The sequence below is a fragment of the Cyclopterus lumpus genome, chromosome 11, assembly GCF_009769545.1.
Source record: "Cyclopterus lumpus isolate fCycLum1 chromosome 11, fCycLum1.pri, whole genome shotgun sequence".
In the NCBI taxonomy this organism is placed as follows: domain Eukaryota; kingdom Metazoa; phylum Chordata; class Actinopteri; order Perciformes; family Cyclopteridae; genus Cyclopterus; species Cyclopterus lumpus.
Window position 1 is genome coordinate 17,282,896 of NC_046976.1, and position 14,795 is coordinate 17,297,690.

At 47.7% G+C, this 14,795-nt stretch overlaps 2 protein-coding genes across 7 annotated transcripts in view; one reads left to right on the forward strand and one right to left on the reverse strand.

The window, feature by feature from the left end:
• The window catches only part of kiaa1522 (KIAA1522 ortholog), a 41,630-nt gene extending 32,921 nt beyond the window's left edge, over nucleotides 1–8,709 (forward strand). For all 3 annotated transcript variants that reach the window (XM_034544624.1, XM_034544625.1, XM_034544627.1), the window contains 8 exons: nucleotides 1,851–2,009; nucleotides 2,191–2,234; nucleotides 2,327–2,465; nucleotides 3,004–3,111; nucleotides 3,199–3,359; nucleotides 3,457–3,654; nucleotides 3,774–7,128; nucleotides 7,512–8,709. In XM_034544624.1, the coding sequence (XP_034400515.1) occupies nucleotides 1,851–2,009; nucleotides 2,191–2,234; nucleotides 2,327–2,465; nucleotides 3,004–3,111; nucleotides 3,199–3,359; nucleotides 3,457–3,654; nucleotides 3,774–7,128; nucleotides 7,512–7,552 (4,205 nt within the window). In that variant the 3' untranslated portion in view covers nucleotides 7,553–8,709. The remainder of the gene's footprint in view (nucleotides 1–1,850; nucleotides 2,010–2,190; nucleotides 2,235–2,326; nucleotides 2,466–3,003; nucleotides 3,112–3,198; nucleotides 3,360–3,456; nucleotides 3,655–3,773; nucleotides 7,129–7,511) is intronic.
• A 107-nt stretch (nucleotides 8,710–8,816) lies between these two features.
• yars1 (tyrosyl-tRNA synthetase 1) lies at nucleotides 8,817–14,351 on the reverse strand. 4 transcript variants are annotated; one of them, XM_034544628.1, is made up of 14 exons: nucleotides 14,246–14,351; nucleotides 13,531–13,600; nucleotides 13,266–13,412; nucleotides 12,978–13,153; nucleotides 12,278–12,407; nucleotides 12,017–12,097; nucleotides 11,706–11,798; nucleotides 11,447–11,582; nucleotides 11,276–11,361; nucleotides 10,719–10,854; nucleotides 10,511–10,611; nucleotides 10,178–10,371; nucleotides 9,958–10,099; nucleotides 8,817–9,422 (listed from the first exon to the last, which is right to left on the reverse strand). In XM_034544628.1, exons 2-14 carry the CDS (start codon nucleotides 13,585–13,587, stop codon nucleotides 9,312–9,314), a joined length of 1,590 nt encoding a protein of 529 aa, XP_034400519.1. In that variant the 5' UTR covers nucleotides 13,588–13,600; nucleotides 14,246–14,351; the 3' UTR covers nucleotides 8,817–9,311. The 4 variants fall into 4 exon arrangements, with proteins under 4 accessions (XP_034400519.1, XP_034400521.1, XP_034400520.1 ...); XM_034544630.1 differs by having other exon boundaries at nucleotides 8,978–9,422; nucleotides 13,531–13,597; nucleotides 14,246–14,345; XM_034544629.1 differs by having other exon boundaries at nucleotides 8,978–9,422; nucleotides 14,135–14,246.
• Between the last annotated feature and the right edge of the window lie 444 nt (nucleotides 14,352–14,795).

Below are 14,795 nucleotides of genomic sequence, written 5' to 3' on the forward strand. Positions count from 1 at the left end.
TGACGGAACGAGGACTTGTTGTACTGCAATGTTTTGATTTTGCATCCTGCCGTGGCACTCGCGTATAGGCTATGGTGGTCTACCTGAGGAAGAGCATCCACGCTCTGCTGTCGGTCTTCAAGAAGAAGGGTGAGTGCTGACTCACGTGGAGGAGTTTGGCAGCTCTGGCTTTAGGAAAGGAACGAACAGTCATACTCTTTAACTTTGCTTCGGCCGATGGCTTCTGGAGGTCAGGGGACCTTTTTTGTTTTTACCCCGATACTTGATACAGCCTATGAAGTTTTTGTTGTGGTGGTTTAGTAGCATGCTTTGGGTTTAGTGATGATAATTGCAGGCATTCAATAACTAGAGTTGACGGCAATCTGGGGGGGGGGGTTCTAAGGGGATATAAGGGGCTTAACTGCCTTTTTTTGGCCATCGTCTAAAATCGTCCAAAAAGCCCTAAACCTCCCGCAGGGGTCTGGCTAAATCTCATGAAGGGCTCCTTCTCCAATTAATCACAACTGGCAGTGAAATGGGGGTGAACTGAGCACTCGGGGCGGTGGTATTTTGTGATGAACGTGGTTCTCTGTTTCTTTGGATCGCATCAGACCGTCCAAGGGTTCGCAACGAGCTGAGAGTTCCCACAGCCTCGCACAGGGGAGGGCATTGTGTCCGTGAGGACAAGAGGGCACACAAACATGTACAGTATGTACTTCCACACCCGCACAGTGTTACCTTACCAGGTGAGACCGGGAGTGACAAAGGAGCGAAAGCAGACACCTCGCCTTGACCTTTGATTAGCTAACAACAGACAATGAACTCATATGACTTACACAGCTCAAAGCAAACAAACACGCATTCTAAAAATAATAATAATAATTTAAACTAACGCCTTCATTTTTTAAAATATATATTTAATATCTTTAATATACAATTAAAACTCATCATGTAGCTTCTTATGCCTATTTGAAATGATGTCCTCTAGATTAAAAAAGGCCCTGACAGGCAAACCACAAGCCCCAAATGTCCTACTGTCTTTGGTGGTCACATCAAAACATTGTTAGCCAACAGTGCAACAATATTGAAGACCAGAGGGCTTCCATCTCTGTTTGTGTGCACACACTCAGGGCCATCTCCATCTCTTGAACACTGAACTTTAGATGGCCGGGCCTTTGCACAAATTGGCCCTGCTATACTTGGCTTTTATTTAAGTTTCTGTCACTGGCTGTCCTTTGGCATTGAGTAAAGCCATCCTGAAGGGAGAGCTTGGTTCCAGTTCCCACGCAGGAGGTATCCCAGTAGGGGGTCCAGTGGCATCTTTACATGGGGACTATCCAGATTATCTAATCCTCCTTTGGCTAGAAGGGGGGATACTGCAGGAGATCAGCCAGGCAGAAGTTCACTGCGGAGAGCCCGGATCAAGCCCACCAAACTGCTCGGCTGAGGAGATTTGAAGAGTGTGCAAAGGTGCACAGATAAACACACGCTCGCGACAGGTGGAGGTGCGGAGGATTCCCCGTAAAGCTGATGAAATGTTTTGACAAGGGGACACCCGCTTGAGTGTGCTTGTATGTGTGCTGGTGTTTGTCTCCTAAGCGGACTAGGAAGTGCCTGTGGAAAGACAGTTTAAAAGGAGGGTAGAGAGCTGGCGTGTTAAGAGTAAAAAGTGGCGTTTTTGTTCCACAGGGCAAAAAAGAAATGGGCAAAATGGCAGATGCAGAATAAGTGTAATAAAGCTGCTGTTGAATGACATTTAAGACCAGTGTTTCAAGCCTATTAACAGTGAAATTTCTATTGTTTATTATCGTAAGAGCCCTGTTTGTCTTCCTCTCCGTTTAACCCCAAACCTTTTCTTTTCCCCTCAACAGCTGGCCCGAAAGGGAACGAAGACCAGAAGAGGTTGACGGTCCACTACCGGACCTCCCAGCACTACCAGGAGAATGTTTTCATTGAGGGCAGCAGGCCGCAGTACCTGGAGGACCTGCACACCGAGGCCCAGGAAGGGCTGAAGATACTGCAGCAGGAAGGTTAGACGCAACGCTATGAACATGAAAACACATGAGTTCATACTTACTGGCATATATTTGTGTTTTATATACTGACGTACGACAAATGAAAAGTTTACCCACAATGATTGCATCAGGTTATGGTTGTAGTTTGAGCGTATTCGGATTCTGTGTCTTATCCTCATCTATTTCGTTGGCACAGAACACACGAACGGAGTGAACTTACCCGACGATGAGAGCGCCGCTGTAAGTGCCCCGCAAGCCTCTGCGTGTCTTGAATGCCAACAAGACGCTAAGAATGCCGCCCGGCTTAAAAACACTGTGTGTGTCCGCTTCAGTCTACAGACACTCTGCGTCCGGAGCAGGACATCAGCTCCATGGACGGAGGTGGCTCTCAGGCGTCCAGATCCACCGCCGAGAGCACCGATACCACGGCGACCTCTGCTGTGTCGACCAGGCCTGCGCTCACCCGCCAAGGTAAACCACAGCTCTGTGTCAGAGAGGGACTTTGAAAAGGAGTCTCGCTCATCTCGGTCGAATGAGAGCTGATCGCAGTGCTTGTGCGGTGAGCAGTTTGCACTTTGTTCCTGGGTTTGCTGCTTTGTGACAAATCCTGAGCGCGTACTTATTTAGCGTGCACGTCTCATTCTTAGCTGCTTGGTGTCTCTGCAGTGTGAAATCAAAGGAAAAGCAACACACAGCGGAGGCTTATTTTCTGATTCTCAAAAAGTTCTAAGTGAATTTAACACTCAGGCTGCTTTTGCATATCACAGCTGTAAGGCAGAGTATGCCATTCTGTGTGTGTGTGTGCAAAGAAAGTGTGATCAGTATTCTGGTCCATATATCAGACATCTTTTCGAAAATCCTCTGGAGAAGCCACTTCCCCAAAAATACTATCATATATTATGCGTTGTCATGCATTATTTAATCAATTTCTTCTCCTGTGCCAAATACAGTTTTTTCCTGAAAAAAAAATGACCCTTCCTCATTCAGTAACAGTTTCTCTGTTGCTCAGGTTCAACATTCAAGCCTCTGAATCCAGTTAAAAGACTAGATAAGAGCAGGAAGAGAAGCCGGAGGACTACCATCATGGGTATTCCCAACCAGGTCCAGAAGGAGCTTGGTAGGTCCTCACCATCGTGTTAAACCAGTAGTCATAATGTATCCTCGTGGTAAACTTGTTACTGACAGTGATCTTCCCTCTTTGCAGCATTGCACAGAAGCTCAACCTTCCAGCAGCTTGTTTCTACCCATGATCACGATGGAAAGCCCAGTGACGGCCAACCAGGTGTAGTTATCATTCCAACGGTTGATGGAGGGACTCCAGTAGCAAATAATGAGGGAGCGAGGGTGCATCTTTCAGAGCTGGAGGTAAAGGGTTCTTCACAGTAGTTGGGTAAAATACATTGCAGGTTTTGTGGGGTTCTTTTTATCACTTAAGAATGGTCCTCTCTCTTCTCCTAAACAGGCACCCAGAGAGGACCAGCTGCTGAGGAAGCACCTCCAGGCAATGTACCAAGACGAGCAGCCCTTCAACCACCAGGGCTTTGGCTCCTACCTCGGCCCCCCCACAACCATGAGACCCAAGTCCCTTGCCGTACCTGGCATCACCTCTTCCTCCTCCTTCTGTCCTTCAACAATGTTTAGATTCCTCCAGGAACACCAGGTAAGAATTAAATCAGTTAGGATGTGGCTTTACGATTCAATCGTCTGTGTCTACCTGATTCTTTGTTGACCATTTGTGAAATTTAGCTGTGGAATTAAAATGTCTCTATTTATTCCCAGGGTCCTGTGATGTCCATATCTCCTCAGGCCACCTACTTGTCTACAATCATCCCCAATGCGGTCTTGCCAGCCTCGGTTGAAGTCATAGAAATCGACCGCAGCAGCAGCCGGACGCGTGGCAGCAGTGTGAACCAAGGCTGTCACGTCCGCACTGTGAGCAAAAGCAGCCTTGCATCCGGGGACTCATCAGTCAGCCCTTTGTTGTCCAGAAGATCCGACGGCGATGGCTCCCAAACTGACAATTCCCACGACGACTCCCCACTGATGCCCTCATCGGCTTCGGGGTTGAACTGGAGCGAGTCACAGTCTCCGAAGGCCATCATTTCGAACTCCTCCCCAGTATCCTCCAAGGGTAGCACGCGGAGCGGTAACTCCCGGAGAGTGAGCCTGAATGAGCGGGAAAGCCACACAGGGAGGTCCAGCGGGGACCAAGACCTCGTCAGTCTGCGTAGCTCAGTTAGCAGCTTCAGCAGTAAAAGGGAAACTGTTGTGACAGTTCAAGGATCTAAGTCGGTTTCAGGGTCAGCGGCTGCTGGGGAAGACGAAAAGACCGAACAGAATTTCACTCGCAGCATGTCGGTTATGAAGGCCAAGCAACCCCCGCCACCTCCACGGAGAACGAACTCTCTGCATAGCAATAAGATCAGGAGCAACCCCAAGGTCCTGGTGGATCTCAATGACTCTGGAGATGGGGCCACAGAAAGTATTGCAGCAACAAAGAATGAGGTGAAATCAATTATTGCAGACACCAGTAAAATCTCCACTCTTGTGTCAAACTCCACTGGGTCCAGCTGTCTGGATGTTTCCTCCACACCCTTGAGCACCACACAAGCCGCCTCCACAGACCCTCAGCCAGAATCCAGTAGCTCCTCCCCTCAGAAAACTCCCTCGGAAGAGGGGAAATTTGAACGGACCATGTCCCCTTCCAGTGGCTACTCAAGTCAGAGTGGCACTCCGACACTCTCCCCAAAAGGGATCTCCCCAACTTCCCCCGACAAACAGAAGAAGAAACCTGTCAAACCAGAGAGAGCAGTGTCTCGGGCCTCATCCTCAGCAGCTTCTCCCTCCTCCTCGCTTACCTCTTTATCGTCTGGCACATCTGAGCCTGTCCATCCAGATGTTTCCACGTGTAGCCCCAGTCTGCCTCCACAGGGATCTCCAACCACTGCTGCTGCAAAAGACTTCACTCCGGATAACAATTCTTCGACTTTGGGAGCTGAAATCAGAGAGCTGTTGAACATTCCACCACCTCCTAAAGTCAAAGCGCCATGTCCTCCTCCTCCGGAGACATGGGTTCACAACAGACGCACCTTTCAGCTCCTGTGTGGGCCCTGCCCTAATGTAAGCAAAGGGACCCAGCAACCAGCACGGATACAAGACAGCACAGTTAAACAGGCGGGAACCCAGACCGACGCCATCACGGAGATGCAGGTTTTAGAGGACAAACAATCAAGTGTCGACAAATCTGTCTTAGAATTGTCAGAGGGCAAAGTCAACCCCGAGACTTTGACAGAAACAGGTCCTAATGGTGTTCACGAGAAGATGGAGAATAGGGAATGTTCAAGTGCCGAAGAAGAAAGGATGGAATCAAGTGCAGACGTTCAGAAACAAGAGCGGAGTAGTAGCCCTGCAGCGAAGGACCCCAAGAGTCCAAAGAAAGATCCTCCTCCTGTCATGAAGAAACCCATGACGGCCCTGAACAGAGAGGCGTCGTCAGCACAACACTCGCTGGACAGACAGCAAAAGAAAATGAGCGTCAGTGACACGACAGATGTGTGCTTCCATGTTGAGAGCCACACAACCTCCACACAGCATGGGGTTACCATTGTAGTCGATGAGAGCGATGATGTGATGGATAAAAGTGAGGTTGCGTCCATGCAGACGCTTTCTGTGGAGATCCCCAAAATTAGCAAGGCATCGCCACCACCTACTCCTCCCCCAGCATACCACCCTACACCTCCTCCGTCAAGAAAGACACCTCCTTCATCAGTGTCCACGCCACCAGACGAATTACAGAGGGTACGGGAGGAGATCCCTGTTGTAGAGTCCTGCTGGCCACCACCTCCGCCTCCTCTGGAAGGGGACTCTGTCTTTGAAGGAGGAGATGAGGTGGACTTTCCTCCACCTCCTCCCCCCTTACTGACAGACAGCGTGCCAAATGTGATGGACAGTTGTATCACAGAGCTGGATGTCTCGAAAAGACCCACAGGGGCCGTTGGAGGGACAACTGAGGATTCGAGTGACACTGGGACATCTGTACGTGGACAAGTTCCAGAGTTGCCCCCTGCTGTTACTCAAACAATAACTAACACCAAACCAGAGGTTGTCGTGCAAGTTTCAAAAGCTAAAACCGCCAATGAGATTTTGTGCAAACCAGTGACCAACTGTGTAACTGTTTCAGACAGTGTCCCATCTCCCGCAGCGGTGGCATCCCCTTTGCCACCCATTACAAGAGCAGAGAACCCGGTATCGGCCCCTGCTTTAGTTCCTCCTTCCTACAGTTTCCTGAAGCGGGACGCTCCCTCCGAGCCTCCCGTCAGTGCCCAAGCTCCAGTTGCTGTCCCAGCAGCACCCACTTTACCAGCAGACAGCTTCAACCATGGGATAAATTTCAGAAGGCAGCCCAGCGTACCAAACCGAGACGCCAGGAGCAAGGAGCTGCTTTCCCGCCACAAAAGTGCACCCATTCCTAAAGAGGATGCTAACATACCTCTAGTCACCCCCTCCCTGCTTCAGATGGTTCGTCTCCGATCAGTCAACATGACCGAAGATCAGGTGAGAGCTCCATCGGAGGACAAGTCAACGGACTGGGGAGGTTCAGTTCAGGAGACCTGCTCAGTCTCAATCCCAGGACCTCAAAACGTTCCACAGAAGCCCATCCGCAAGTCTCTGTCACTGAAATCTCCCCCTCAGACAGTAAAGACATCCCCTGTGGTGCTGAACACCCCTTCCATGCGCTTACAGGAAGCCATACGGATAAAAACGGCAGCCATGTCTTCTAGAGACGGTCTTCCATCCCGACTGGGTGTGAGATCCTCCGCCTACAGCTCTGTCGGCGTCCCTGAGGGATGCGACCTGCACAAGTCGCCGGCCTCTACCGCCAGCTTTATCTTCTCGAGGAGCACAAAACGGGTCGTCTTCGAGACTGCGGCTGCCTCCTCCCCTGAAGCTCAGCAAAGTCTGAAGCGAAGCTTGGCGGCCGAGCTCGTGCAGGTGTCTGACCAATCAAATTGCACCGCTTTCTCCAATGGCGGCGTGAAGTTGGACAAAGTTCCTCCGCCGGTAGCAAAGAAACCGGCCAACGGTCCTTCGCAGAATCTTCCCGCTGTCGAGACAACACCTCCCGAGACGACGAGTAAGAGCAGCCACGTTTGGTTTTCTGTCATTTGCGAGAGTCGGGAAAAAGTGGAGTCATTGAGGCTGAGGCTACTCTCGTGTCACGAAAACGCGCAATGCAAATTACAGCATGACCGTGATCTTGAACCGCTAAGCAATTTTCACATAGCGGTAAAAACGTGTATTTTCTTTCCACTCTCCATACATACAAACGCAACCAGCTCGCCTTCAGCTCTCTTCAGTCAAATGTGCGAGCATGCGCTTCAGTCGGCCTCGACCTGAAGCTCGTAAACTCGTCTCAGCCACTGAATTAGATTAGGACAGAACACTCATCAAGTGTGTTCCTGTAACTGCATTATGTTGATGTCATCATCGTCTAACCTCCTCTTGTCTTCCTTTCAGCTACACGAGTGACGGCGGACACAATTGAAACCCTGTTTTGAAAGAGCGTTGGACTCGGCTCACGCCAAGAGGTTGAATAAAGACTTCAAGCAAAAGAACAACTCTCAGCAGGGAGCGACATTACCGAGAGACGTTTAACTCGACTATCAAGTGTTGTGTGTTAAAGTCTTCTCCAAAAAGCCTTAGCCTGTAATGGCCTTCCTACATATTTATGCAAGAAAAAGTGTCGCTCCCAATTTCATACAATAGCTTTATTCTGGAGTATTTTTCTAATCTATAGTTTATCTCTCATTGTGGCCCCTCAGGATGAAATGGTGTACATTACATTGGCTGAACTGTACATATTTGGCTTGTGTGAGATCGTCTCCCAGAGGTAGAAATAGGTAGTGGTCACTGCAGCTCAGAGACAAAGCATTTCTGTACAGAGGTTTCCTGTCTGTTACGTCTTTTTCCTCTTCTTCTTCTTCTCTTTGTTGTAATATAATACACGTTTAAGAAGAAAAATGGCTTCCACTACGGGGCGAAAACAGCATTTCATCACCTTCTTGGCTTAAAGATGCTTTTCACCGCGTGGATGGACATGTCTGGAATAGCGTGTGAGGAAAAAAGGGATGCGGCACACTCACAAGGAGAGGGAGGCCGATAAAGAATTAAGAGCTAACGCTGTATAGCTAACGCGGGAAAGCTAACGCTGAATAGCTAACGCGGGAAAGCGGCCGACCGCTCGGCGCTCTGACACAATCCCTTCTTGAGGTTTGGTAACGAGACATTCTGAGAAATCTTCGAGCACAACAGCGACACATGCATCCTATTTATTTATGTGTGGTAGTTTCCACTTGTAGCACTGTCGGTCACCTTTTCCTACCAAATATGAAATATTTAAGAGTGTTTCACCCGATAAACCACTCTGTAGGGCGGCGGATGTGATCGGCCCCGGATGATACACTGGAGTAGATTTATTATGAGGTCGGCGTGTTTTTTTTTTTTTTTTTTAATTAAATGTTCTGCGTCTTAAAACTTTTAGCCCAAAACCTTTTTTTTCAGTGGCAAATCCAGCTCATCACTATTTGCACAAAATGCTTTTTCCCCAGCAAAAAAAAATAAATCATCGGTGAGTGAATCATACCGACTCTTTCGTAACGGGTCACAAATGTACGTCTTGATGATTCTAAAGAATTGTGTACAGTTATTACTTCTATAAATAAAATGTAAGTGTAATAAAAACGTGTTTCCCTGCTTCCTTTCTTGAAAATCAACACGAGGAGCGTCTCTCGGCCGACTCAAACCCATTAAATTCCTGCAGACCAGAGTTCAGGCAGCATTTATTCCATAATAGAGCTGATGCATCATTTGATTTCATGACAGTTAATGTCCAGATATTGATTTCCGTACAGTTCTCCCCCCAACGCAGCCGTCCTATGTCTTATAGTACATGGCATATTGATTATCTAAATATATGCACCTGCTGTCTGAAACCCATAAAACATGTTTTTATTCATCAGGTTTTGTGGATTTGCCCCGACACACAAGGAAATCCATTTAAACCCGTAAAAAGTACTGAAACATTAAGTCCCATCATCTTGGAGTGACAGTACGTCTCGTATTTCTATATTTAAGTGTGTGAACACCAAAAGGAAACCAGGTTTAAAAAAAAAAAAAAAGAAACCGTAATGAATTATAGTGTCATACAATATTCAAGAATAAAATCTTAGATGGCGTCAATGTCCCATAATTCTCCAGGAAACGCCTCCAGATGAAGCCGGGGTCGTTCCTTTGACTAAAGCGCTCCAGGTGGCGGGTCTAGCTGACGTTGCCTCCTCTGAGGGTCTTACACGTGACCCGTCCGAGCTTCGTCATCAGCTGCTGGTCTTTCCACTGAGCCACGCACTCGGCCGATATCTTCAGGTCGGCCTGGAGAAAAAAAAAAAACACAATCATTATGTATGGGGAAACGTAATTCCTTTACGGATGACAAGTTCTATTCCAAAATGCCATTATGGAGAAATCATAACACATTGGATTTGGAAGAAATTGGATTTTGAAGAAGAGACGTTAAGGTTCCCAATCATTTTTTCCATGTGATGATCAAGCTGCTATGACAGACCATAAACTAATATGCTCCAGTCTTTGGCTACAGATCGTTTACGAGATCACAGAATAATAATAATAATAATAATGATCCCCCCACAGTGACTATTATCTACATTATTCAGAGTTTCATCCAATACAAACATAACCGAGGAGCTATTCAACGTTAATATGATCCTGAACTCTATTTTACTTCGCCATGTTATCTATTTTTGGGAGCTCTAAAATCGAAAGCCTGGAAAGATCTTCCACGACTGGAAAATAATGTGTCAACCGTTTCCCAGAATGCACGAGATCTCCCGATTATTACCGGATTCTTTCAGGATGGAGTTAACGGTGCAATCTGACTAAAACATACCTGGACTTTCTCCCACACCTTCTTCTTGGGGTTGAGTCTCTCGTCTGGTTTTCCCGTCTCATATCCCTCCACGAAGACCCGGTCACCCGGTGACGATCCCTCTGGAGGGTCCAGAGGCTCCACCCTCCTGGGCTCCCCTTCACTAGAGAATTAAAAAACAACCAGTCAGACCGAGGGGAAGAATTCAGCCCAAACAAGCCGAGCTTCAACTGACACTCACACAGAGGCACACAGCAGCATGGCTTGAGACTCAATCCCTCGCATCTTCTGGGGTTTCAGGTTGCACAGCACCAGCACCAATCTGTCCTGCAAGTCCTCCTGGGAAACGAAGGCCACCAGCCCGCTGACGACCGTCCTCGGCTCCGCCTCTCCCACATCAATCTTCTCCAGGTACAGCGAGTCGGCGTCCGGATGCTGGAGAACAAATAAAACCTGTGTGAACACAGGGAGAGAAAGAGAAACATCTCCACACACACGCACACACACACACGCGCACACACACACACACGTCAGGAGGAAACGCCATGTTGCTCAGGTGATCAGGTCGGCCTACCTTCCCCACACTGATGATCCTGCCCACTCTGATGTCCACTCTGGAGGGGGCCAGCTCATCATCCTCTCCTCCTCCTGCTGCTTTGGCACCCTTTCCTCCTTCTGATCACACACACACACACACAAAAATGATGCACCTCCACAGGAAGCCAGTTGACGCCCCAATTGGCGAGAGGGAAGACAGAGGGCATGCTGGGTAAAATACTGACTCGTCTTTGAGGGGCCGGGGTAGGCGCTGTTGCAGAGTTTGCGGAGCTCAGGCGACTCAAACTTCTTCCTGATTGGCTCCAGCAGTTTATTCAGCGCTACTTCCACGGAGGCCTTCAGGTCTCCGGGATGGACCGACTGCCAGAGTCAGAGGGGAGAAAGTTAAGAATTAAGAAGCAAGAATTATTCCATACTTTAAATAAACCAGCGTGTCTATACTTTACTTTACTTTGGGTGGACTGTTAAATAATCTGTTTGTATTCGCATGTTTGGAGCCGTGAATGATGGTTGAAGGTAGTTTGCTTTACATTCATGCATCATCACTAAATGTTTGCACTTTGTTTGATAAAAAAATAAATAAAAATATGTTCATGTCTTGCACGTTCAATCAACAATAATAACAAAAACATATTTTTGTGTCCTCTGTTTCAACGCGCGTATGATTAAGTAAATAACAGAAAAGCATCATGAAAGCTGCTTATAATAATTTTAAAAAAAAGATAGATAGCGGTGATTCTTGTCCTCCATCACTTGGTCCCAGACCTCATCTGTACTTTACCTCCTCAGCAAAGTCCTTCTCCACCTCTTCAAACGCGGTGTAGATTTTGTCTCCGCCCAACTTGGCGTCTCTTTTGATGCAGAACTCTGAAAACACAAGAAATCCCAAATCATCAACTCGGTCCACGCGAGCAGAAGGGAAAGCCTGAACAGACGGGGGAGCTCGTTCCACCTCCGCAGAGAGGGAAGACCACCGATTTGACGAAGGAGAGGACTCCGTTGTTCTGGATGTTGCCCGGCTCACAGAACGCCTTCTTCAGCTTCTTCTTCACTTCCCCGGCAGAGTCCAGCAGATCGATCTTTGACTCCTGCAGACAAAAGAGAGACGACGGTACGACCGCACGCATGAGAACACGTTCACACACGTCTTGACTTTATTAGTATTTATACACATTTATTGTAAAGAGTTATTTTTTTTAACTGTGACGTACTTCCTCCGAGGAGCTCATCTTGGCCCCCGTCAGTCCGGGTACCATCGGGTTCATCAGATGGGAGCGCTTAGCGTAGCCGAGAGAAGGCAAGTACTGGAGGAAGTAGAGCGGCTTCGGTTAGAATCTACAGTTCATGTCATTTCTATACATTTTCTATTTCTAGACCAAAACCGTAAAGCAAACTGGAGTGAATAGATTAGAATTGCTATTTTAAATAAGTCAAACAAACACGTCTCAGCTACTCCTAAACTAAAACACGTTCCACATGAGCTGAGGGGATAACGTGTGAAGAGATCGGAGGCCGGCGGTACCTTCTCTGCCAGAGTGAAGATCTTCCTTTGGTCAACTCCTCCAAACTGGGCGTCCACCTTCAGGTACTCCTCGTCCAGAGCCTGAGAGCAAAGAGAAATCACATTTAATACGCAAAATCGAACATAAACAGCATATTAAAAAATAAATAGAAGCTTTTATTTTGAGTATTTATATCACAATATGTGGATATCGCGCTGCAATTCCAGTAATAAACTAGTTAATGTCATCACTTGGGGTACAAACGGACTCGGTGGCGTTACCTGCAGACCCGGGTACAGCAGACCACTCAGCATGGGATGCTCCACCTGTTTGACCACCTCGGCTCCGGCCTTCTTCGCATCGTGCTCCGTCACCATGGAGGACAGTCGGTACACGTCCAGCGTGTACTCTCTGACGAAGGCGAAAGAAACAGACCTCAGTTAGCGCTTCACGGCCGCAGGTGCGAAGTGCGTTTCTGAGCATTTTTAAAAAGCAGCATCGTCCGACCTCCCGACCGGAACCGGAACCGGACGCCACCATAAGCGGAGGAGAGTCGAGACGGAAGCGGAGCTAACCCAGACGCTCAGATACGCCGCCGACTCCCGGCCGTCTGATGTCCGGTCGCAGTAGGAATAAAGACCTCGGGCCAACCGGGGACAGTTGGGCCCACATCTTTACAGAGATCCGGCTCTCGGGTCGAGCCGCCCTGGACCCTCTCGGGGAGGCTCAAAATCTTGAGGGTCTTGAGTAGTCAAAGTTGACAGAAAGTTTCCATGAAGATGTAAAGATGTCTGCCGCGGTTTAAATTCTACTCAATGCAAATCCATCAAATGCACTACTGTCTATGTGGGAAATTACCTAATTAAATTGTGACACCCTGTGCTGCATATCGACAAAGAATAAACAACACAATAAATAAACCCCTCAACCCTGGAAAGTCATATTAAGTGAGTCTCCGGTACCGACGGCAGCACCACCGACCTGCTGAGCTGGTAGTCGGTTCCTTTGACAAACTTGAGTTTGTCCAGGGGCACGCCGATGCTCTCCAACATGGCCTTGATGACCTGCTCGTAGTACTTCACCCTGAGCTCCAGCAGCTCCCAGGGGGCCTTCATGTTGTCGAGGAAGGCATGCAGGTCTGCAAACAGAATAGTGACCTGGGGGAGAGAAGAAGAAGAAGAAGAAACAGGAAGCGGAGCTCGGATTTAGCTGAAAAGTGCAGATGAAATCAAATAATTTAAACAGACGAGGTGCTCGGTGAGTTCCTACCTCACATCCAGCCTTGAGGAAGTCCGCTATCTTGGACATGGGGACAAAGTACGCTATGTGGGGTTTCCCGGTGGTCGCCGTGCCCCAATACACCTTCAGCTCCCTCTCCTGAAGAACCTGCTTCAGCTTCTCCTCTCCGAGGACCTCCTGCAACACACACACACACACGCACACACACGCGTTCAGGAGATCAGTGAGACCAAGCTGAGCGGGGATGACCGGTCATTAAGAGTGTGTTTTTGTTTTTGTTTTGTTTGTTCCCCACCTGGAGGTTCCTCGTTATGAGCTGGAACTTCTCATCCGGACTCAGCTGATCGGCCATGATGCAGAGTCTTCTGAGGAGGAGGAAGAAGATGAAGAAGATGGGAGTTTTTAAACAGTGTGAATCAATGGCGGCAGCCTCCGGAGCATATTTGAGTTCAATCACATCTGGTTTCATGTTGCCCTTAGCAACAGTCCCAGGAGATGACGTTGTAACATTTATCAGACGTTTACACGTTGAAATGTTAATAAAAAATACACTGCTGCTCAACTTATTTCCTATAAGTCAAATTTACCAGAAGACCATGACAGTGTGTAAAATATACTCGGCATTCACAGTAAGTTAACCACTGAAAGAGGCAACGTTGGATCTCAATGTAACTTAACACGTTTTTAGACAGCACAAAACGTCCTCTGGGTTTCTCTATCAACCAACAGTTTATTCTACATGTCGAAATGAGCCATTCAGTCAACTTTAACACATTAAAAGAGGATGTTATCTTAAAGTTAGCGGGCCCGGCTCTCCTTTAATGTCCCGCTGTTGTTGAATGAAACAAGCTAACCTAGCTAGCCGCAAATACACCCCATGTGCAGCTAACTGACGTTACCGAGCTTTGGCGACGTTTTCCGGGGTTCAAACTACAACCGTGTCGGTAACTCCGTCTCCCGATGCAACACCAGTTGGCCATGAAGCCGCCCGGTACGACCGGCTGACTCACCTCCAAAAAAACCCCCGTCTTCTTACAACGAGCGGTGGCTGAGAGCGAGATGTCAAGTGTGTTGCATCAGCGTCGGCGTCGACTCTGCGATCGACTCCCCCCGTGAAGTCCCAGGGGGAAGCAATCGAGAGCAGAGCGCGTGATGACGCGTCGTTATCTGTGCACTGCTTTTATTGTGTAATTTACTGTTCTTTCTTAAATAAAAACTTATTCTAATTTATTGGCCCCTTATATGTTCATACTTTGTTAATTTAGTTTTAGTTTTACTCCTGTCAAGCACTTTGTGTCTGTAAAAAGTGCTGTATAAATATATATTCTACTTACTTTTACTTACTTACTTGTTGTTATTGTTGTTGTCCTATTACAGGAGAACATAAGCATGTTGATTGTGGGCCCCTTTAAGAACTGTGTGTATTGTGTATATAATATAATATATAATAATATATTGTCACCTCCATGTCCCCATTATAGTGGAACCAAACGGACTATAAAATATATAATATTAATTAGATTTTGTTCTTCTAAAAAGACAAGCAGGACCCGCGTCAGA

Coding starts and splice junctions, on each gene's coding strand:
- yars1 (XM_034544628.1), bottom strand. CDS start 13,587: ATGGCCGATCAGCTGAGTCCGGATGAGAAGTTCCAGCTCATAACGAGG. Junction 11,362..11,446: donor GGTCTTCCCTCTCTGCGGAG/GTGGAACGAGCT, acceptor TTGTGTTTTCAG/AGTTCTGCATCAAAAGAGAC. Junction 10,372..10,510: donor GGATCATCAGTGTGGGGAAG/GTAGGCCGACCT, acceptor TTTGTTCTCCAG/CATCCGGACGCCGACTCGCT.